This window comes from Haliotis rufescens, unplaced genomic scaffold (assembly GCF_023055435.1).
Source record: "Haliotis rufescens isolate VD_foot unplaced genomic scaffold, xgHalRufe1.0.p SCAF_31, whole genome shotgun sequence".
In the NCBI taxonomy this organism is placed as follows: Eukaryota; Metazoa; Mollusca; class Gastropoda; order Lepetellida; family Haliotidae; genus Haliotis; species Haliotis rufescens.
In genome coordinates, this window is record NW_025964013.1 from 4,418,030 (window position 1) to 4,443,332 (window position 25,303).

Here is a 25,303-nt window from a genome sequence, read left to right on the forward strand (position 1 = left end):
TGATCGGCTCGGATACCAGCTGTGTCTGAATGGGGTATCCATGTTAATCCACATTAGTCCGGACTAGTACAAGGAGACACACACACGCGCGCACGTGTACGTCTCTACATAAGTGGTATAACCTTGAACCCCCCATTTCACCTCGTCCTCACGTCATGCTATAACAACCTGCCACCCGTCACAGACCCCGTTTAAATCTACAGCACAAGGGAAGTAACTGCTGATGGACAGAGCCGTATTCAAACAATTACTGAGTAATGTTGAAATAGCCGAGGCCCACGCTCGAGTGAGTTCACTGTCGGCACACGGATTGAGTGAGCGGAGAGGGAAACTTGTAAACTTGGAACAACAACATTTCTGGAGGCTATGACTTGACGGACACTCGCTGACCACAGTTTAAGACAGGTAGGTGAGTAGACTGTTCGACCTGTGTGGATATAGGTAGCCAACACTTCTGACTACAGCTGTGGTTGTCCATCACCCACCTTCCGGGGCTGACTGACACCTGCAGCAGAACAACCTGCAGCTGTCACTGGGCACACAACGTAAATAACTATTACTGTACATTGTATGGATTTTAAAAAAACACAGTTTGCGTCTATTCACGGTGAGTATTAGTACTTTATTCAACTTACCTACCCTACCCACAAACACCACGCACTCGAACCAACCCCATCCCAACCATCCACCCGCCCCACCCCACCCATCCAACCCTGCCCCACCCCACCCCACGTACATCATCTACCCATCAGAATATTTCAATACAAACGAACGAGGGGCGGTCGGGTAGCCTAGTGGTTAAAACGTTCGCTCGTCACGCCGAAGACCCGGGTTCGATACCCCACATGGGTACAATGTTTGAAGCCCATTTCTGGTTTCCCCCGTCGTGATATTGCTGGAATATTGCCGAAAGAGGCGTACAATAATACTCACTATTGTGAGTACGTCTAAATCGTTTACTGACTGACAAACGGAGCGGTAATGTCCACCCCATTCCGTACTCTGTAAGCGGCGTAAAACCATACTCACTCAATACAAGCTATACTATGTGCGACTAGAACACGGTAAATTAATGTACTTCTCGGTTAAGGTTTGTTGTTCTCGCTCACCAGTAGCTTTTTACATCGGTACACAACACCATTCTGGCTGAAATATTGCTCATGCCAGGTTAAATGTTATCTCACTTTCTCAAAGAAAGGAAATGTGTTTGGGCCAGGACAACTACACTGACTGATAAAGTGAACATCGTTTCTGGGTTCGACAAAAGAGTAGCCAGCTGGACAAAAGTCAGTGAAGTTTGACCTGCAATTCAATATTTATTAATATAAATGACTAGGTTTTGTGAGTACGGGGCGGTGGGGTATCCCAGTGGTTTCAGTGTTCACTCGTCACGCCGAAGACCCGGGTTCGATACCCCACATGGGTACAATGTTTGAAGCCCATTTCTGGTTTCCCCCGCTGTGATATTGCCGAAAGAGGCGTACAATAATACTCACTATTGTGAGTACGTCTAAATCGTTTACTGACTGACAAACGGAGCGGTAATGTCCACCCCATTCCCATGCAAGGGTGATCGTGCTGCTTGTTTATTACCAGCTCAGATAATACATTTTCAGACTTCGCACTTCGGTACAGTTAAATTCGTAGGATTATTCGATGTTCCGAAATGAAAATAAACTTCGAATTTGTCAAAACACGGGTGTTTGTAACTTTGATAATCACTGGTACTTGGGTCTGTGGTCGACAAGCATAAACCCACTGATGAGGCAGAGAGACTACACGTGAATCAGTTGCCAACATTCATATCAGAATATACGACCATACCATATGTGCCTAGTGAAACGAGAGACCATATAAGTATCTGAAGACACCAGTCACTTTGTATAGAAGTTTCAAGATAAATACCGTAAAAATGCTATCATCTGTTTCAATTCACCCTGGACATTTCTTGCGTTGATATTAATATGAACGCACATGGGGTATTTAGATCTATTTAGGCCGGTTAACCTGCATGATTCCCAGAAGTCGATGGCGACAAGCTACCTCATTAGCGATCTAGTCCCAGCTGGTGTCATGTCGTCATCACAGCCTATATCTGGCACGGCAATCGCCGCAACCATGCTGAGGTGCGATGTGGATTAAATGTACATAACGACCAGAGCATGTAATTAGACTTGATTGTTCATATCAGCATGATCCTACTTATACCAGGATTGTTGGGCTTCAGCATGCTTGTTTGTGAACAATTGACGCTAGTTTTTCGGATGGTGACACAAACATGGATTAATTCTCAAAACTTTCAACAGTGGTACATGCAAGTGATATGAATATATACACTACTGGTTAAGTTGTCAAGAAACGGGTAAACTATTTTTTTTAAAAGGTTTCAGTAACTGTAAAGCTAATCTCGAAATCTTGTGATCAGTAAATATTGTTTTAATCCGCATCAAGAGTCTTGCAAACATTCTCAAGATTCGATACTCGATAAGATTTGTTTCAAATCCTATATGGTTGGCCTGTTAACATTTGTTACAAGCACGTTAAATATTCTTCGTTGGAGGGCACATTCGGAAAGAAATTCTCCAACTTCAAGTGATTTTCTAAGTCGATCTTCGTTATTAATTTACAATCAGGAATGTTGTGACGTATCTTGGTTCTGTTTTCTTAACATAGCCTACGACGTGTGCGTCAGGGCTGACACAGTCTGGATGTTTGGGGGAGGGGGTGGGGAGGGTGTGTCGCCTACGAAAGGTTTCCTTTGTCACTGTTGTACCCCGACGGTACATTGGCTGTAGCTATGTACGACTCGTGTGTTGTTGAGAGCGCTTTACATCTACAGTGGTGTCAATGGGTGTAGTCAGGCTGAACGTCAATGTCGTCATAGTAGCGGTGACTCTCCTTCAACCAAGCATGTCGGGCCGACCACCGTCTGAAGACGAATATATTCCTTAACGTGTTTCCATGACTTACAAGCAGCAAAACACTGCACTTCTACACAACAGACGTGATTTAAAATTAACATACCGTTTTTATTAGTTTCAACAAAATCAGTAATGGTACTCTCGTGTCACTGGATTTTCTGGTTCATCGATCACTTGATTGTCTGGTTTGTTTACAGGCTGACGTCATATGGCAGGAGTACTGCTGTGCTGCGTCAGGCTATAAATACTCTTACTTTTGTATGCAAATTGTATGACTGGCGGGTTCTACCGGTAGGGCAGGACACCAGGCCCTGGAATCATGAAACAAACTTAAGACCACTTTCATGATCCCGGGGCCAGGTGTCATCACTGATTTTCAGTGGTCCATTCATATAATTTCCACAGCTATTTGCCCTTAACGCCAAGTGGAATCTGTTTCGGCAGAAAATCTAGGTTGGTTTTCTCTTGCTTTTGTTATTCTCAAGTTATATTTACTCAGGATTGACAGTCGCAATGCAATTGCATGTATACCACTCAAGCGAAGTGAAAGAACAGCCTATTTTTTCGTATTGCTACAGTTAGTCATGAAACAAACGGATGTTCTTTAGCCTATTTTGAGTAGTATATAAGTCTATAACTATGTCACCCGTGAACATCCGGGGAGGAATAGGTCTTCAGCAACCCGGGGACACGGGTGGCCCAGTCGTCTAAGGCGCCGCGATTCGCAGTGCAGAGTTGCGTCCCTTGGGCCAGAAACCTATGATTGTGGGTTCGAATTATGTTTCTAGGTTTGTCAGCAACATACCCGTGCTCATGGGTTTCACCGAAGTGGTAAACGTCTGTGACCTGCATCACTTCGAGCTTTCCTCCCACATTAAGCTGACACGCCGTGATATAAGTGCAATACTGTTAAAAGCGGCGTTAAACCCAACTCACTCATTTGATGCGACCCGTGAAGATTCCGGGGTAGAATTAGAAGATAAATAAATACTATGTGTGTGTCGATTTCCGGGATTTTATCGAGTATTTGCATCTTGGAAATTCATCTCGAGACCCGAAAGCGTTAGCTTGAGGGGCTCGAATGAAAATTTCCAAGATGCAAATACTCGATAAAATCCCGGAAATAGACACACACATAATTTATCGATATTGTAAACCTACTGTTTTATTTAGAAAAAAACATGCGCACTCTTTAACACCTTCGGTCGCTTGCTTCAGGGAATGCAAATCATATTTTCAACCTTTGACATTTGGTCATGTGACCCAAATTAGCCAATCACAACACAGAACACACTTTCTATAGGTTTACAATAGGTCTTCAGCAACCCATACTTGCCGTAAAAGGTGACTATGCTTGTCGTAAAAGGCGACTAACGGGATCGGGTGGTCAGGCTCGCTGACTTGGTTGATGCATGTCACCGATCCCAATTGCGTGGATCGATGCTCATGATATCAATCACTGGATTGTCTGGTCCACACTCGATTATTTACAGACTGCCGTCATATAGCTGGAATATTGCTGAGTGCGGCGTTAAACAACAAACCAACCAACCAACTCATTTGATGCTGACCTTACACATTATGCGGAGACTCGTATAATGACAATCGTATATAATGACTTTTTTTTTACCTTGATCGGGGATTTAATGCCATGACAGGTACCATACTGTATTTGATAATTGCACAGCTGGAGACAAAGCACCATCTGTTCCGTTGCTGGTAACACGAGAGCCCACTGACGCAGATACCAGAGTGATGTAGGTGCAGCAAGTGTGTGTGAAGCCATTTCTGGTACCCCCGTCGTGATATAGTGGAATAGTGCCCAAAGCGGCGTAAAACCATACTCACTCTCTCTAGCCAGTGTAGTTAGTGCCACGTGTGAGACTTAGATATTGGGTATATGTAATTATCCCATGACACGAAGTTGGAGGGAGATATTGGCTCGGGTACAGTCCGTCCATCCGATTTCAATGGGAACATTTTGCCGGAAATCGCTGTGGATACAGGGCTGAAATTTTTCAGACATCTTTCAGGGTTAAATGTTGATCCAGTTCGGAAAGCAGTATCGAAATTAAATATTTCGTTAGATTGCCATTTTATCCAGCGCAGTTACCCTTTGGGGAGTGAGTTAGTTATTTCACGGCGAAAGTGCTGACGGACCAATGATCGGGGGCGAATGTGGACGTGATTCGGGATTTGAACCTGGCTAATTCTGAGCGCCTTACACCACTCGGCCACCCTTGCAGTCTTGCTTTGAGGATGTGAGATCGAAGCGGAACCCATGCTTATGATGGCGGCGTGTTTCAACCCGCATAGAGCAACGCCGGACAGAGTACGACTGATAAGCTGTCAAGGGGACACCATTGTTGGACGTCAGAGTGCCGTATAACCTTGACATGTTGGTCTGCAACTCTTCTCTGACGTATGTACATGACTAAAGTTCTGTTGCCACTTTACTCAAGTGAGAATGAGTGAGTATGGTTTTACACCGCTTTTGGCAATATTCCACCAATATCACGACGGGGGACACCAGAAATGGGCTTCACACATTGTACCCATGTGTTTGTTGTTTAACGCCGCAAAATTCCCGCTATATGACGGCGGTTTGTAAATAATCGAGTCTGAACCAGACAATCCAGTTATTGACGTCAGAAGCATGGATTTACGAAATTGGGATACGATGAAATGCATCAACCAAGGCAGGGAGCCTGACCACCCGATCCCGTTAGTCGCCTCTTACGACAAGCATGGCCACCTTTTACGGTTAGCACCTATTCTACCCCAGGTCTTCACGGGTGGGACCCATGTGAAACACATTGATCCTTCGCCGTGACGACAGAACGTCACCCCACCGCCCACATCCACTCTATGATGAGTTAGATCTCTGCATCAGGTATGTGGTAGTGTTGCCCCCTTCTCGGTCCCCCACCCCCACCTCTCATCAATGGGCTGCTGCATGCGACAGGACAGACAGGACCCAGTCGTCTTCCCGTTTGTGTTGGCGATGGAACAACATCCGTGAATGGCAAGGTTCAAACAGATCTTACAATCATGTAAATTTTAGACTACTTGGCAACAGAAAAACCGATTTAATCTATGTTCCCCCAAGAATTCAATTGTTTCAAACTACGGCACCGTATTGATTGAAATCTGTAATTCTGACAACGGTGTATTGGTAACGCTAGATTTGTGCAAGACCTGATTGGCAAAACACCCTGTCGTGGCTCGAGTGTCATCTATTCATTATGAAAAGTGTCGCATATGAGCCGACCCGGTTTTTGCTCCTCTAGACTTGATTAATTTCTCTCCTTCGTTTTCACAGTGGTACCTGGAATCTAACCAGCGTCCAAACAGAAGATATTCGCGTCACACAACCAGATAATTCATTAACTACGTACTCCATAACAAAAACAACTCTGATAATATTCTTGTTTATAATATTGTTTTAGACGATCATAACTCAGTGTTGCTGTTTATTTCTCTAAAAAAATAAAGTGTACCGGTTTTAATTAGACTGAAGAGGGCCCCATGGGCTTTCTTAAGTATATATTTATTTAATTTCAAATTTAAATGCTCATTACACAGGCAGTCTTGAAATGTCTGGCTGTTATTTTATTCCCAATAGAGATGAAATGTGCAGCACTTTCACTTTGACAGGGAAGTAACATTTGAGGTGTGACTTTGATTTTGAATTGTATCTGCAATCTTTCTGGCATAAAACAGTTCCTAAGCTAGAATATTTACGACATGGAAATCTCCAGTTATTAGTTTTCCGTTTCTAATACATGTGTTTAATCACATTTTGTTTTTGAGTATTTGAGTAAAACATATATCTGTTCTAAAGTAGGTTGAAGGAGAAGGACATTTTTGGCCCGCAGGAGATGTCAAATTATGAAGTTGCTTGAAACTTTGATATATTGGTATGAGATATTATCAGACATGTACACATGTCATCTAGCTTTCTTACACTTGGGGGCGGTCGGGTGGCCTAGTTGTTAAAGCGTTCGCTCGATACGCCGAAGACCCAGGTTCGATTCCCCACGTGGGTACAATGTGTGAAGCCAATTTCTGGTGTCCCCCGCCGTGGTATTGCTAAAATATTGCTAAAATAGGCGTAAAACCATACTCACCCACTCTTGCACTTGTAAGAGTTCGACTTCTCAGACTTCGGACAAGGTGGAGTTTAATGACTTTAAGCCCGATGTTGCGAACTTTAAATGAACATCTAAGTATGGGCAAGACCGTGATCCAAGCAGATCTTTTCACCATATGTTTGTCATGTTTTTATTTACATCTATGAAACTCAGCTTGGGCCAAAGACTTGCTCATGTTCACATATTAGAAAACTTAACAGCCATATGTTTGTGGTGTACCGTACCATAACTGCCCGGCTAGACTGGTGGGGAGTTCCACATATACATATACAACCTAACTTAGAGGTTAAAATAGTTTAATTTCTAAAATGGAATATTTGAGTGTAGTATATACACAAAAAATGTTTAACTTTTAGAGAGGAAAGAAAGTTTGAGTAAGACTTAAAATATGCCTTAAAAATATTATTGGACAAAGCACATTGATATATTACACTCGTGTAGGATTAACCAAAGATAGATTTTGGTTGTTTGGACATCCACATATTTCAATGCTGACTCTTATGTCATGATGGCAGTGAATGACATCTCAGACTCCCACATAACACGCGGTACAACGCAGAGCTCCAGATAAGCTTTTGGTGTTGTGCGTATTTTACCCATGCATTTTAAAATCACTGCGTATCAGTAATTCTATCTGGGTATTCAAATTTCTGTTACCCACTAGTTTTTACACATGTGGGTATTTAAGTTAAATATTTAAAAACTCTATTCATCTAGTCCCTGCAAACTGGTGTTGTGTGGGTTCGAGTGCTTTATAGGACTCAAAAATACCACGATACTTCCACAAGTGTGATGGCAAATGATCATGATGTAACTGTCATCGTGGAGTTTGGCAAGGTTGACGGAATGCCCGTTTATAATTTCAAAATAAGTTGCTTATTTGCCAATCGAATACGCAGGGTTACTTCACAATATTTTGAATATACGCACAAGTTTTATTTTTGTAGCGTAACTGTAATGTTCGTTGCGTATTTGATACGCTTGGATATTATTTTACTGCGTATTTCTGCATTTCTGATGCGTTCTTTACGCAGATACGCAGCTTATCTGGATCTCTGCAACGTAAATCTTCTAGAGTATAGTTTGTTTTCTAAAACAGACAGGAACATGGAAATGTCTTTGTTCGTATGTTACCCTACTCATGTACCACCGAAGGAAGTTTGATAAAAAAATCTGACTAATTATGATTAAGACTACTGTGACCAAGCATCTGCTGCAGTCTACCACACACCATCCTTCACATATTATCAGCTGCATAGAATCATCTTAAGTTAGCTATGAGCATGCGCGAGAACATCTCGAATCGTAGACACCTCCACCGTGGCAGCCAACAAGTCGCAAGCTGTATTGACAAAGATTGTATTTCATATTCGGTCAAGTTAATCAGCTCTCCACGAAACGGATTCCATCTTGTCGACTGTTGGGGTTACCTAAATATCAGCTACTAATTACAAGTCCTCGGACATACAAGACAGCAAATACAACGTGATTAGATTTGAAGTTCTCCATACAAATGTATGTTTGGTGACAGATATGAGAAATATGGTGGCCAGAATACCCGGATTATTCCTAATTGGACAACGCCGCCATATAGATACAAATGAACACACGCTTGTAATTACACACTCGAACTCACGGCGTCGCCATGTTGTAAACACAAAGCAAACAGTTAAACACAATTATATAATTTCTTGCTATAATCAGCAGATAATATATCCTAACATATTTCAAAACAATATCTGTGGGATTTTGGGTGTGGATTTTTGTATGTGGGCGGGTTGTAACATTGCGATCATTGACGTATAGGCCACGGCGCGTTCAGCATATTTCTTGGAGGTCTTCACTGGAGTTGGAAGACATCTCCCCGACGGTCATATTGTTGCCTGGCTCTCAGCAACATCCTGAACTATTTTTAAACCAGCAGCAAACTGAGCTATCATTTGACCGCCTGAACACTGCCACCATATCCCCACCCAAACGACCCCGGACGAAGCTATTTGGTCAGCAGTTATACCTTCTCCGTCTTCGGGTCAGCATTTATACCTTCTCCGTCTTCGGGTCAGCATTTATACCTTCTCCGTCTTCAGGTCAGCAGATTAACATCATGGGTCGTCTCACGTGCTTGACCCTCCTGCTTGGCCTATTTGTGACGTCACTGGCCTTACCCCAGCGTCCCGCACGGAGCCTGGACTCGGAGCTGCGTGAAGTCCTTCTTGAGTTGATGGGTGAGTGTTTCACTTAATTGTCTGTACATACCGCCGTCACATGGCAGGAGTACTGCTGTGTGGGTTCAGGCAACAAACACTTTTTATACAAATGTGTGAGTGACGGGTGCTGCTTGAAGGGTAGGACATGCTTACCGTTTTCGCTATCATCTGGTGTCATCGCTGATTTTCAGTTTTCCATTTATGTAATTTTCACCGCTATTCTGCCTTTTCGCCCAATGGAATCAATTTTGTCGGCTTATCGAGACTGCTTTTTTTCTGGCGTTTACGGCTTATATTTATGATAGTGTAGGTCCCCTAGATCTTGTGAAGGTTCCTCTTTGTTGAGAGTCTAGCCTCCGTGTTGAATGTGTTCACCCTTTGTGTTGAATGTCTATCTTCCGTGTTGAATGTGTTCACCCTTTGTGTTGAATGTCTAGCCTTCGTGCTGAATGTGTTCACCCTTTGTGTTGAATGTCTAGCCTTCGTGCTGAATGTGTTCACCCTTTGTGTTGAATGTCCAGCCTCCGTGGTGAATGGGTTCACCCTTTGTGTTGGATGTCTATCTTCCGTGTTGAATGTGTTCACCCTTTGTGTTGAATGTCTAGCCTCCGTGGTGAATGGGTTCACCCTTTGTGTCGCGCCGTACCTCTATTTCTTGTCAGGTTAAGTGTAAAAATGACGCTTACCCTTTACCTCACCTGATCTTGTGTGTTGAATGTGTATATCCTTTGTTGAATGTGTATAGCCTGTGTTAAATGTGTATATCCTGTGTGTTGAATGTGAATATCTTGTGTTGAATGTGTATATCCTATGTTGAATGTCTATATCCTGTGTTAAATGTGTATATACTGTGTGTTGAATGTGTATATCTTGTGTTGAATGTGTATATCCTGTGTGTTAAATGATTATATCCGGTGTTGAATGTCTATATCCTGTGTTAATTGTGCATATCCTATGTGTTAACTATCTATATCCTGTGTGTTGAATGTGTATATCCTGTGTTACATGTGTATATCCTGTGTGTTGAATGTGTAAATAATGTGAGTTGACAGTGTGTAGATCCTTAACATACATGGTGTGTTATAACCGACCCAATGTCCGCTCCTCCTTCTCTTCTTAGAGCTGGAAAAAGACTCCTTTGACGGCACAAGTGATAAACGGGACCAGGACCGACAGCAGAATCAGCAGCAGGACCGACAGCGGGAGGACGAGGACTCTGTGGAGCTCTGGCTGGAGGATGTCAACATGCAGCTCAGAGTATGGAACAACAGGATGTCCTCAGCGGAGTGGGCCTTCAGCACAAACATCACCGACACCAACCGAGAACAGGTGACCGACCGCCCGGACGTCATGTAAACATACGAGGGGAAAGTAAACACAGTAGCACGCAGCAAGTATATCAATCCCCACAGTGGTGCGCTGTATAGTTCATGTGGTTCTTATGGGTTAATTAACGAGTGCTGTTCTCATGGATGAGATTTTATTTAAGAATTGAACGTAGTGTGAACGATTTAAAAACGCTTGTTAAACAGTGGGAACCTCCGAGCTTACGTTCAATTCTTATAATTTCATACTTTGTAGTTTACTGGTCTCGCCGAATAATATCGTAACAATGTTTGCTTAAATTTGAAGTCCTCTGGTTTCGCCGAAGAACATTGCAACAATGTTATTTTGTCGGTATTTGCCGGCTTTCGGTCCCATTTCCCCACTCAGGCGCCCCACTCATACTCAGTTACGCAAAGAAAAATAGTTCTCTGAGTATATACAACATAATCTAGAAATATGTCAACATAATTTCATTCTCTGAACAAATTTACAAACAATATCTGGGATAAATCAAATCTTAAAAATAGGTTACAGCAAGGTGAACAAAAATATAAACATGGCCTCGATGCACCGAGGCGAGGTCAACCTTCAAGCGCGGATTTATATATGACGTCACATAAGTTTGTAAATAGGTGCAGTTAGAGTCGAACGGGAGCATGAGGATGAAATTTATACTTACTGCTGTTGAAAATGACGTTTATGTTATAGAAACATTGTTGTAAGTTTGAAATTTCTCAAGCCAGTAGGCGGGGCTTGCTGATCTTGGCATCAGCCAATGGTAATAATCTTTAAGAAACCGTGCTCTTACTACCATGATACAGCACGGGTAAGATCAAAGGTACCGCTCGCAACCCGTGCTACAAGGAGCAGTTATGGAAAACACCGCGACGCGTGAACCCTCTCATGGCACTAGCAAATTGGGAATATCACCGATTTATGAATGTGTTGCTTGTGTTTGGATAATCGCAAACCAATTCGGACGATGCGGAATGTACTGGAGGGGATTGAACGGAGTGCTCTGAAACTTGTGTCTTTTGTGTTAATATTCAACGTCAGGATGTGCTGTATTTTGAGTTTGGGATTTGTCGTGTGTGCTGTGATACTTTGCACAGTTGGTGTCTCTTGTCACCTGAGATGGACCTACTGGCTCCATTTCTGTGCCCCGTCATTCCTCATGTGCCGCCGCTTCTCGGCCTAAAAGAGGGTCAGGATGGGGGGGGGGGGGGGGGGGGGGGGAATACGATAGTGAATCGGGTTTTTGTTTGGGATTGATCAGGAGCAGTCGCTTCGATCTGTGTCAGCGGACACATCTGAGCAGGGTACGACATTATTTTCATTGGTGCTAGATTCCTGTCATATCCGAAAACAAGGCATCAAAGTCAATATCGCTCATTTAATAAATCAATTTCGTTCACCTCAGTAATTTTACAGAATTAATTTTCTTCACTTGCGTTTTTAGTATTGAAAGATCACCGTTCAATATCCAAATCACCGTGAGGACAATCCATTTTGTTTCATCTAGGCCTAGCAGCTAGACGACATTTACACCAGAACCAAAGCCTTTTTTTTAAGTCAGACGAAATTACAAGAGAAAGGCAAACATACTAAATTAATTATAAACCAGATAAATGCACGGAGAAGGTCGGCAAACTCAGAAACCGGAATAGTAGATTTCTAATTCCGTCTACGGATATTTTCTCGTCTCCGATGATCAATCGGTAAAACAGGCAAGCATTTTTTTTTTAAATTTATGTTTTATGGTTTCTCCAAATCTCCAAGTTTTTTGGGGTTTTTTTTAAATCTAAGTTTCTTTACTTGCATTTATATGTTTTATGGTTTCTCAAAAATCTTAGATTTTTTTCCCGATACGATAGTAAATCGGGTTTTAGTTTGGGATTGATCAGGAGCAGTCGCGTTTGCTCTGTGTCAGCGGCCACATCTGAGCAGGGTACGACATTGTTTTCATTGGTGCTAGATTCCTGTCATTTCCGAAAACAAGGCATAAAAGTCAATATCGCTTAATAAATCAATTTCGTTCACCTCAGTTATTTTACAGAATTAATTTTCTTCACTTGCGTTATCAGTATTGAAAGATATCCATTCCATATCCAAATCACCGCAAAGACAATCCGTTTTGTTTCATCTAGGCCTAGCAGCTAGACGACATCAAACACCAGAATCAAAGCATTTATTTATTTATAAGTCAGATGAAATGTTACAAGACCAAGCAAAAATACTAAATTAATTACATTGCTGATAAATGCAGGGATTAAACGAGTTGATCGTAAACACCGATCGAGATTTCGGGGAAACCCCATAAAGTAGTTCCGGCAAAAGTTCACACGATCAATTTCACAAAAAATTGTTCACATCGTGTGAACTTTTTTTGTCCGTTCACAGGTGTGTGAACTCCAAATATCAGATCACGTGACTACCCATTCAACCAATCAGCATGAAACAGTGTAAACTTCAAAGTATGAAATTATTCCTTAATAAACACAAACAACATAATATGCGTTTGTTTGTTAATGTTTAACGCCGGACTCAGCAATATTAATGCTATATGATGGCCGTCTGTAAATAATCAAGTCTGGACCAAACAATTCAGTGATTGACATCATAAGCATCGATCAACGCAACTGGGATACGATGACGTGCATCAGCCAAGTCAGCGAGCCTGACCACCAAATCACGTTAGTCGCCTCTTTCAAGCAAGGTCGCCTTTTACTGCAAGCATGGGTTCCTGAAGGCCTATTCTATCCCGAACCTTCACGGGTCTTCAACAACATAAGTGTTCGCTTGTCACGGCTTCATCTAAGGTTCGATTCTAGTAATGGATACAATTTGGGGAGGCCTTCTTGTTGTGCCTTACAGAAATAGCCCTGCAATTTTGTTCAAAGACCCGAGGGCAGAGTTATTTTGGAGAATATTGTTCCTCCCTGTCATGATATTGCTTCTTGTTTGTAAACCTGGTTATAAACTCCCTCCTCACTTCTTCACCCAGTTGCCGTTATGATATTGTTGCTTGTTTGTAAACCTGGTAATAAACCACCTCCTCACTTATTCAGCCAGTTGCCGTTATGGTATTGCTTCCTGTTGGTAAACCTGGTTATAAACCCCCTCCTCACTTATTCACCCAGTTGCCATCATGATATTGCTTCCTGTTTTGTAAACCTGGTTATAAACCCCCTCCTCACATATTCACCCAGTTGCCGTCATGATATTGCTTCCTGTTGGTAAACCTGGTTATAAACTCCCTCCTCACTTATTCACCCAGTTGCCGTTATGATATTGTTTCATGTTTTGTAAACCCGGTTATAAACCCCCTCCTCACTTATTCACCCAGTTGCCATCATGATATTGCTTCCTGTTGGTAAACCTGGTTATAAACTCCCTCCTCACTTATTCACCCAGTTGCCGTCATGATATTGCTTCCTGTTGGTAAACCTGGTTATAAACTCCCTCCTCACTTATTCACCCAGTTGCCATCATGATATTGCTTCCTGTTGGTAAACCTGGTTATAAACTCCCTCCTCACATATTCAGCCAGTTGCCGTTATGATATTGCTTCCTGTTGGTAAACCTGGTTATAAACTCCCTCCTCACTTATTCACCCAGTTGCCGTTATGATAATGCTTCCTGTTTTGTAAATCTGGTTATAAACCCCCTCCTCACTTATTCACCCAGTTGCCGTTATGATATTGTTGAATGTTGGTAAACCTTGATATAAAACCTCATCACGCATTTAACCAGTTGGCGAACAGCGAGACGAAGTACTCGGAGTGGTATCCGACCATCCTGGGGCAGGCCCGGGAGTGGCGGAAGAGAGGGGGCCTTCACTCCGACACAGACAGACAACTCCGGCTGCTCACAAAGTACGCCGAACCCGCAGAGACGGAGGATGTCAGGTACGTAACACCTGGACGACGCACATTGACCCCACTGACCCACGTCAGGTGCGCGGAACCGTGAGATCAGGATGATGAAAGATACGTAGAGCCCGTCACGGAGGACATGAGGTTTGTACGGGCGACAAGAAAGATGTCAGCTACGTGGAGCCCGCAAATTAAAGGGTGTAAGGTACGTAGAGCCCCCAAATTAAAGGGTGTAATGTACGTAGAGCCCGCAAATTAAAGGGTGTAATGTACGTAGAGCCCGCAAATTAAAGGGTGTAATGTACGTAGAGCCCGCAAATTGAAGGGTGTAATGTACGTAGAGCCCGCAAATTGAAGGGTGTAAGGTACACAGTGCCCCCAAATTGAAGGGTGTAAGGTACGCAGTGCCCCCAAATTGAAGGATGTAAGGTACGTAGAGCCCGCAAATTGAAGTGTGTAAAGTACGTAGAGCCCCAGAATTGAAGGGTGTAAGGTACGTAGAGCCCGCAAATTGTAAGGTACGTAGAGCCCGCAAATTGAAAAGTGTTAGGTACGTAGAGCCGCAGATCTGGAGGAAATAAGGTACGTAGAGCCTTGAGACAAGGAAGATGTAAGGTACGTTGATACTGCAGACCTGGTGGATTAAAGGTACGAAGAGCCTTGAGACAAGGAAGATCCCACGTACATAGAGCCTTGAGACAAGGATGATGTCACGTACGTAGAGACTTGAGACAAGGAAGATCTCATGTACGAAGAGCCTTGAGACAAGGAAGAGGGCAGGTACTTTGAGACGCAGACCTGGAGATGAAAAATGTCCTGTTGCCAAATCTCTGTTCAGGAAAATCTGGTCTGACTCACAATGAAGACTATTTGCCGTTACCACATACATTGGCAATCTTTGCGACTGATTCTGACTGACCAGGCTTGTAATAGCATTTTTGGTATTAAATGTCTCCAAGGTGTATGGGCATAAGGTATTAATAAATAACATTTAATGTGAGTTTGGTGCAAGAATGGCCCATACGTTCACGATTAACTAGTAATTTCAAGGTTGTGTATTAACGTATAGTGGTGTCTTCTCAGGAAACAGAAGGATCTCGAGGGCCGTATGTCTGAGCTCTACAGCACTGCCCGGGTGTGTCGGGACGGGGAAAACTGTCTGCAGATAGAACCGGAACTCATTCGACTCATGGCGACCAGCACTGACCCCGAGAAGCTGCTGTGGGCGTGGGATGGGTGGAGGAACGCGACTGGTCCACCCATCAAACCGCTGTATCTCCAGTACGTGGAACTGTTGAACCAGGGAGCCGTGCAAAATGGTAGGATGTACTGTTGTGAGTTGAAGTGAAATTGGTTTTAACGTCTCGATCAAGATTGTTGTACTTCTATAGCGACGTGCATGCACATGTATGTGTGGCTGCTTGTACTAGTCCGGACTAATGCCGATCATATATACAAACTCACTGAGCTACCATGCCACAATTTAACATAATACCCTACTCAGACACAGTATACTGACTCCGAGCCGACCAGGCCTTGTCGCATCCCCTAATTCCGAGCGCCAGGCAGGGTCACAACAAGTACTTTCTTTAACGTCTATTGCTATGACGTGGCTTGGAGTCGAAACACCGACACTCCACTCTCCGACAGCCTCTCTATCCCCTGGATCACGGAGGGGATGTGCCGCGTGTCACCAGTACTCAGCCCTGCTTGCCTGCACGCAGTCTCGGCCTATTCCGGTCTGTCTCGGTTTATTCCGAGACATACATGATATTTCATCAAATCAGATATCGCGACATGGACATTGCATCACAATGCTTTGCTGACCATTGAGACGTCATCGGTTACCACGACGTTACAATCAAATGACATCACTTATCCATCTGCCACTGAAGCTGGTGAGCTGTCATTTTTACACTGACTATGACAGCATACAAAGTGGAAGTATAAAGTATAAAAAAACTGGGTGTATCAGCACTCGTCAATTGAGAGAAATTAACGACGAGTGAGAGTTGTTTATCATACAATAGAAGTTAGCTACGCAATAAAACGCAAAGAAAAATGAAGACCAAAGTGTGGTTTATTTCACAATAAAACATGCTGCAACATACAAACATTGCGGCAAACGCTGGGGTACATTGACCTAGGAACATGATCAGAACATACAAGTTCTCATAGCATTGTAAACAACGAAATAGTTGGAAGAATGGGACACCACGCTGTATAAATATATGTCTGTGTCATCCATCTGTTTCAGAATACAAAGATTATGGTGATTACTGGCGAGATCACCAGTTTGACCAGACACGTGACCTAGAGGAACTTTGTGATAGGCTGTGGTCAGACGTCAAACCATTGTATGTCCAGCTGCAAGCATACGTTCGCCGGAAACTAACGAATTTCTACGGAGCAGATATCGTTGGAACGAATGGAGCGATACCTGCTCACTTGCTTGGTAACTCGTAATCTGCATCCTCTTCTCCAAATAATATATGTTAAAAATATGTCGTTGCTAAAAGTTACGTGAAACGTTTGAAAAGGACAAGTTACTTTTGTTTACCCGTGAAGATCCAGGGTTGAATAAGTCTTCAGCAACCCATGACTGCCGTAAAATGCGACTGTGCTTGTCTCAAGAGGCGACTGTGGTGGTCAGGCTCGCTTACTTGGTTGATGCATGTAATCGTATCCCAATTGCGTGACTCGATGCTCATGATGTCAATCACTGGATTGTCAGATCCAGACACGACTATTTACAGACCGCCGCCATATAGCTGGAATATTGCTGAGTGCGGCGTTAAACAACAAAGTTACTTGTTTCAGTACTGCCTTGAGTGTTTCAGAACTACTAATAGGAATGTTCTTCCTTCACTGTTGATGTTTATCTTTCCATCACCATGGGGTGGGGAGGGGGTGGGGGGAGCACGGGTGGCCCAGTCGTCTAAGGCGCCGCGATTCGTTGTGCAGGGTTGCGTCCCCGGTTCGCCCCGAGTATGTTTCTAGGTTTGTCAGCACCATACCCGTGCTCGTTGGTTTCACCGAAGTGATAAACTCCAGAGACCTGCATCACTTCGGGCTTTCCTCCCACATTAAGATGACACGTCGCGATATAACTGTAATACTGTTAAAAGCGACGTTAAACCCAACTCACTCATTCACTCACTAAATGGCGGGTGCTTCCTTCAGTTTTATAACTAATACATATTTCAATATGAACTAAGACAAGTCATGCATGAAATAGACGTTATAATGGCTTTGTTGGTTTCAAGACATACAAACAGATTTGTACCCTGTGGTAGCCCCTACTCTCCAGGCAATATGTGTGCCTAGTGTCTGTGACCCCTATTTTCTTCTTGCAGGCAACATGTGTGCCTAGTGTCTGTGACCCCTATTTTCTTCTTGCAGGCAATATGTGTGCCTAGTGTCTGTGACCCCTATTTTCTTCTTGCAGGCAATATGTGTGCCTAGTGTCTGTGACCCCTATTTTCTTCTTGCAGGCAACATGTGTGCCTAGTGTCTGTGACCCCTATTTTCTTCTTGCAGGCAATATGTGTGCCTAGTGTCTGTGACCCCTATTTTCTTCTTGCAGTCAACATGTGTGCCTAGTGTCTGTGACCCCTATTTTCTTCTTGCAGGCAACATGTGTGCCTAGTGTCTGTGACCCCTATTTTCTTCTTGCAGTCAACATGTGTGCTTAGTGTCTGTGACCCCTATTTTCTTCTTGCAGGCAACATGTGGGCCCAGAACTGGCAGATGATATCAGATATCGTCCTGCCGAAGTCTACAGACCCTCACAATGATGTCGCAAAGTCGGCGGAAGTCAAGCTCAAACAACGGTTCAATGTAACAGGACTATTTCGCCTCTCAGAGCAGTTTTATGAATCCATCGGACTCTTCCCAATGACGGATGTATTCTGGGAGAAATCTATGTTTGTCAAGCCGGAAGAGAGAGAAGTCACGTGTCATGCATCAGCCTCGGATTTGTTTGCAAAGGACGATTTTCGGTAAGCGTATTCATGTTGAAGACAGATATGTCGTTTGTTTGTGTATTCGATGGACAACTTAAAGAAATTTATGAAATATTATCTATTTTGGAAACAGTATGTATCAGCGCCAATTAAGCAATGGGCAAATGGTGTCTAAAACTACTGTCCATGGGCACAGCATTCCACTTTGGCCCTTCGGTTGGTCGAACTCCAATAAATAACATCCGTGAAAATCCGGGTTAGAACTTATCTTCAGCAACCCATGGTTGATGTAAGAGGCGACTAAGAGGATCGGGTAGTCAGTCTCGCCGACTTGGTTGATGCATGTCATCGTCTCCAAGCTGCGTAGATCGATGCTCATGATGTCATTCTCTTGATTGTCAGGTCCAGACTCGATTATTTACAGACAACCGTTATATAGCTGGAATATTGCTGAGCGTGAAACAACAAACTAACGAACAAACAATATAGGGAAACGTCCGACCTGGCCCAAAATTTAGCCTGCCGTTGGAAACTATAAGAACTAACTGAGGCCTATTACGTTTTTAGCTCTGAGTAGCCATGAACATTAGCTTGCTATCTGATAGTGAGTCATAAACATAAATACAATAATTGACGCTGCTTTTAGCTGAGATTTCCTGTCGCCATGGAAAGAGTTTTGTCGCATTTACTTATTTGGCGTTTATAAGTTATTATTCCGTATCACGTGAGCTACAGAACCTAAAATTTCTTCTTATATCTCATCTTCTCGCATCTTATGCGGTAGGGTAGTCTAGTGGTTAAAGCGTTCGTCAAAGCTCAGGGTTCGATAACCCACATGGGTACAATGTGTGAAGCCATTTTCTGGTGTTCCCCGCCCTGATATTGCTGGGAGATTACTAAAAGTGGCGTAAACCACACTCACTCACTTTTCTCATATCTCCTCTTCTCATATTTCCTCTTCTCATATCTCCTCAGCATCAAGATGTGCACCGACGTCACCATGGACTACCTGTACACCATCCACCACGAGATGGGCCACATCGAGTACTTCATGGCGTACTCCGGCCAGCCCACCATCTACCGTACCGGCGCCAACTCCGCCTTCCACGAAGCCGTGGGCGACACGATGGCGCTGTCTGTCGTCACCCGCGAACACCTCCACTCCATCGGCCTCATTGACACGGCGACGAGGACGGAAGACGGTGAATACATACTTGACAGTGATTGTTTCATGTGGAGGCAAACATGGTATTGTTATAGTCGTCATATCTGGTACAGGCAAACCACGATGGAACATGACGATATTGTCCGACCAGACACTACTAGAGCCATGGGGTAGGCTAGTAGTTAAACCGTTCGCTCGTCACGCCAAAGAGGTGAAGTGAGGTGAAATTGGGTTTAACGTCGCGTCCAAGATTATTGCACTTATATAGCGACGAACCCATGCTTGCCGTAAAAGGTGACTATGCTTGTCCTAAAAGGCGGCTAACGGGATCGGGTGGTCAGGCTCGCTGACTTGGTTGATGCATGTCATCGATCTCAATTGCGTGGATCGATGCTCATGATATCAATTACTGGATTGTCTGGTCCAGACTCGATTATTTACAGACCGCCGTCATATAGCTGGAATATTGCTGAGTGTGGCGTTAAACAACAAACAGACAAATACAGCAGTGAATACTGTAGCCAGCGTTATACTGTACCGACCTATTGTCTGTCCCTTCCAGGCGACATCGCCGACCTGCTGACCATGGCGTTGTTCAAGGTGGCGTTCCTGCCGTACGGCTATCTGATTGACAAGTGGCGATGGCGGGTGTTCAGCGGAGACATCCCCGACGAGGACCTTAACAAGGAGTACTGGAAACTACGGTGAGACAGGACCCAGTCTTCTCATGCATGTTGTTCACATATAGCGCAAAGTTTGATAAGTTTCAGGATCCTGGCAGAACCATTATCGGCCTAGCGTCGGAACTCCTCTTGCTGCTACTGTGTACAGCTCCATATATGTCATCAGTCCCGCGGTTGAGCCTTAATGTGATTTCGCTGTAGTTCTTCACACATTGTACAATCTGATCTTATTTACGAGTATTTACCATGTTTCAGTAGATGGGGGCGGTGGGGATGCTTACTGGTTAAAGCGTGCGCTCGTCACGCCGAAGATCCGGGTTCGATTTCCCACATGTGTACAATGTGTAAAGCCAATTTTCGGCATTTTCCGGAGGCAAGGGAGTTAACTCGCGTTAAAAATCCAGGTTGCACGTGGACTTTTACAGTCATTTAACTCCCTTGCCTCTGGAAGATGATTTTTGGTGTCCCCCGCCGTGATATTGCTGGACTACAGATAAAAGCGGCGTAAAAACATACCTACTCACTAAGTAAATATGAGATGCATTTTTAACTTTGCCAAATATTCACAAAATATGAGCCAAATACCTACTAGCATATCAACCTATCCGCCTTGTTCCAGATTGAAGTACCAGGGCATTGTGTCTCCCAACCCGCGGTCGGAGAGAGACTTCGACCCTGCCGCCAAGTACCACGTGCCGTCCAACTCCCCCTATATGTGGTGAGGGAACAGGTTCTTCGCATTTGTGTGTGCATGCGTGCGATGGCTCGTGTGCAAGTGTATAGGCGGGCTTTGGGGGGTGAGGGGGGAGTTGATGGTTGGGGGAGGGTCGTCGTTTGTTTTCTGTAGTGAGATTCTCGTGTATCCGGTACTTGTTTCACTTTGCGTCAATTCATCGTGTCTCTTTCCGGAACTTATCTTGCCACACTTCGCCGCTCAATATATTTTTTAAATATAAACTACAATGTCATGGTGACGTGTGTGTTTACATCTAGTAAACATCAAGTTGAACTCAAATGTAGAAGCTCCCATGTTGAGCCATGTTTTCCATTTCCTCGCCCGTGAAGATCCGGGGTAGAATAGGTCACGAACCCATGCTTGTCGTAAGAGGCGACTATGCTTGTAGTAAGAGGCGACTATGCTTGTCGTAAGAGGCAACTATGCTTGTCGTGAGAGGCGACTATGCTTGTCGTAAGAGGCGACTATGCTTGTAGTAAGAGGCGACTATGCTTGTCGTAAGAGGCGACTCTGCTTGTCATGAGAGGCGACTATGCTTGTCGTAAGAGGCGACTATGCTTGTCGTGAGTGGCGACTATACTTGTCGTAAGAGGCGACTATGCTTGTAGTAAGAGGCGACTATGCTTGTCGTAAGAGGCGACTATGCCTGTCATGAGAGGCGACTATGCTTGTAGTAAGAGGCGACTATGCTTGTCGTAAGAGGCGACTATGCTTGTAGTAAGAGGCGACTATGCTTGTAGTAAGAGGCGACTATGCTTGTCGTAAGAGTCAAGGCTCGCTGACTTGGTTGCATTAATGCACGTCATCGTATCCCAATTGCTGAGTGCGACAAATAAACACACAAACAAACACATTTCCTCGCCCCCCGGCTCCCGGGTGCTACTCTAACCCACCCTAGGTCCACGTGATGTGAAGTGTCCATGTAGCCACACGCTTCTCTCTCCCACAGCTACTTCATCAGCTTCATCGTCCAGTTCCAGTTCTACGAGGCCATGTGTGCTGTCAGGGGCCACAAGGGGCCGCTGCACACGTGTGATTTCTACCAATCTAAAGAAGCCGGCGAGAAGCTAAAGTGAGGGTTTTTCTGTATTGTCATGTATTGTCCATCTACACCACGCGTGGCTACGTCACCAACACAGTCTCACCATAACACGTGTCTCAGGCTCGCCTACACAAGAGTCTCAGCACAACACGCGTCTCAGGCTCGCCTACACAAGAGTCTCAACACAACATGCGTCTCCGGCTCGCCTACACAAGAGTCTCAACACAACACGTTTCTCAGGCTCGCCTACACAAGAGTCTCAGCACAACACGTGTCTCCGGCTCGCCTACACAAGAGTCTCAACACAACAGTAACGGGATCGGGTGGTCAGGCTCGCTGACTTGGTTGATGCGTGTCATCGATCCCAATTGCGTGGATCGATGCTCATGATATCAATCACTGGATTGTCTGGTCCAGACTCGATTATTTACGTCATATAGCTGGAAAATTGCTGAGTGCGGCGTAAAAAAACAAACCAACCAACCAATCAACACAACACGTGTCTCCGGCTCGCCTACACAAGAGTCTCAACACAACATGCAATCTTTATCAAAATATATGTAAAAAATGTACTGTACAAAACATGTCAGGGATCAATTCAAGACTGTACATCTCGTGCAATATTCCTACAATATTTCACAACGTTTGAGATACAATCAAGCATGCCCTTTCTACCAAAATTTCAAAAAGCGTCATGCAGCTCCTGCTCAGAAGCTATTTGATCAAGGTTACAACAAGGCAGGATACGCTCAGCTTTTCGCGAACACCTGGTATCATCACTATTTGATAATGATCAATAAACACATACTCGTGATATAGTCGGAATCGTACAATCAAATCTGATTTATGCAGAGATTTCTATTGGATGTGGACATGGTTGTGTCGCTTTTTCTATTGATGCATCAATTTGCTTGACCTTCAGAGACATGCTGAGTCTTGGCGCCAGTCAGCCCTGGCCAGATGCACTGCAGCAGTTGACTGGGTCCCGTCACGTGTCTGCGGGTGCGCTGCTGGAGTACTTCAACCCGCTGATGGAGTGGCTGCAGGTCCAGAACGAGGGCGAGAATCTGGGCTGGGACGGCGCCAGCATCAACTGGGAGGATTGAAATAAAAAAGCTGATTCCTCACTGTTTGTGTTAGTGATGGCACCATATACACACATACCTATTATTTTTTATTTGGCTGTGTCTCATCTGTGTGGGCCTCCAAAGTATCACACGTCTGTTACCACTAGAGCTGAGTATCGCCTGGTATCTTGCATACAATATGTATCATGATACAGAATGGCAATACCGCTGCTATCACGATACACCAACAAATAGTAAGAAATGATGAAATCACTGAAATATAACTATAAAACCTCTGGATTCATACATTTACGTATTATTATCTCAAAACAAAATTTTGTTAAAAAAACAAGAACAAAACAGTTTTAAATTTAGGAATGGTTATTAAATGTAATAGTTTAAAAGCAGGCGCGTCCTCTATCATTTCGTCCTCGCATTCCGCCAAGTTTACAAGATGGCTGTGCCACTTCTCCCTTTAAGGGAGGTAACTCTATCAGTCTCTGTCTAAATTTAGCGTATCGCGACCTCAGACCGACGATTCAACTATTGTCTGTTCCTTAGTATCGATGATATCGTAGGTATCGGTGAATCGTTACAGCTGAGCGTTCGCGTTCGCTTCCATTAAGCTTAGACGTTAACACGTGAACAGCCGAGAGTGTTGTTAGTTCCTGCTGACAAACGAGGATGATGAGCTCGCTGTACCCTAAGGGGGCACGGCTGGCCCAGTCGTCTAAGGAACCGCAATTCGCTGTGCAGAGTTGCGTCCGTTGGGGATGCCAGAAACCTATAATTGTGGGTTCGAATCCTAGTTCGCCCCGATTATGTTTCTAGGTTTGTCAGCACTGCACCATTTCGGGCTTACCTCCCACATTAAACTGACACGCCGTGATATAAGTGGAATAATGTTAAAAGCGGCGTTAAACACAACTGACTCACTCACTTGAACCCTACATTCCTGGACAGTCTCGACGGTTGAAGTGATGGGTGGATCTACCGGATATCGTTATGGGAGGTAACTCTTGCAAGCTTGTCTGCATGTGAATGCCCGGTTTTATAGGCAATTCACATACACGACACGCGTGTCCGACTTTTCAGGTACATGGCACACGTGTCCGGGTATACAGGTACATCATGCACGTGTCCGAGTATACAGGTACATGGCACACGTGTCCGGGTATACAGGTACAAGGCACACTTGTCCGGGTATACAGGTACATGGTACACGTGGCCGGGTATACAGGTACATGGTACGTGGCACACGTGTCCGGGTATACAGGTACGTGGCACACGTGTCCGGGTACATGGTACACGTGTCCGAGTATACAGGTACATGGCACACGTTTCCGGGTATACGGGTACATGGTACACGTGTCCGGGTATACAGGTACAAGACACACGTGTCCGGGTATACAGGTATATGGTACACGTGGCCGGGTATACAGGTACATGGTACGTGGCACACGTGTCCGGGTATACAGGTACGTGGCACACGTGTCCGGGTACATGGTACACGTGTCCGAGTATACAGGTACATGGCACACGTTTCCGGGTATACGGGTACATGGTACACGTGTCCGGGTATACAGGTACAAGACACACGTGTCCGGGTATACAGGTATATGGTACACGTGGCCGGGTATACAGGTACATGGTACACGTGTCCGAGTATACAGGTATATGGCACACGTGTCCGGGTATACAGGTACATGGTGCACGTGTCCAGGTATACAGGTACAAGACACACGTGTCCGGGTATACAGGTATATGGTACACGTGGCCGGGTATACAGGTACATGGTACACGTGTACGGGTATACAGGTACATGGTACACGTGTACGGGTATACAGATACATGGCACACGTGTACGGGTATACATATACATGGCACACGTGTCCGGGTATACAGGTACATGGCACACGTGTCCGAGTATACAGGTACGTGGTACACGTGGCCGAGTATACAGGTACATGGTACACGTGTCGGGGTATACATTCTTTTTAAAAACCCGAAACGGCAGTCAAACCAGATTTCCAGTATTTGTTTCCGCATATCAAGATCAACAATTTGACATCAGATCAAAACACGGTTACGGCCAGCGACATGTAACACGATCGAGCGAGTGAGTAAGAGAGTATGGTGTTACGCCGCTGTTAGCAATGTTC

General features: G+C 44.4%; 1 protein-coding gene across 3 annotated transcripts; it reads left to right on the forward strand.

Annotated features, from left to right (window-relative positions):
• Nucleotides 1-249: 249 nt before the first annotated feature.
• Nucleotides 250-23,201, forward strand: LOC124122559 (angiotensin-converting enzyme-like). Of its 3 annotated transcripts, none has more exons than XM_046485619.2 (12): nucleotides 250-405; nucleotides 9,163-9,300; nucleotides 10,403-10,611; nucleotides 14,362-14,516; nucleotides 15,567-15,802; nucleotides 16,741-16,938; nucleotides 18,208-18,484; nucleotides 19,424-19,650; nucleotides 20,176-20,317; nucleotides 20,916-21,014; nucleotides 21,982-22,104; nucleotides 22,997-23,201. In XM_046485619.2, exons 2-12 carry the CDS (start codon nucleotides 9,180-9,182, stop codon nucleotides 23,178-23,180), a joined length of 1,971 nt encoding a protein of 656 aa, XP_046341575.2. In that variant the 5' UTR covers nucleotides 250-405; nucleotides 9,163-9,179; the 3' UTR covers nucleotides 23,181-23,201. The 3 variants fall into 3 exon arrangements, with proteins under 3 accessions (XP_046341575.2, XP_046341576.2, XP_046341574.2); XM_046485620.2 differs by having other exon boundaries at nucleotides 258-409; XM_046485618.2 differs by lacking the exon at nucleotides 250-405 and adding an exon at nucleotides 460-607.
• Nucleotides 23,202-25,303: the final 2,102 nt, after the last annotated feature.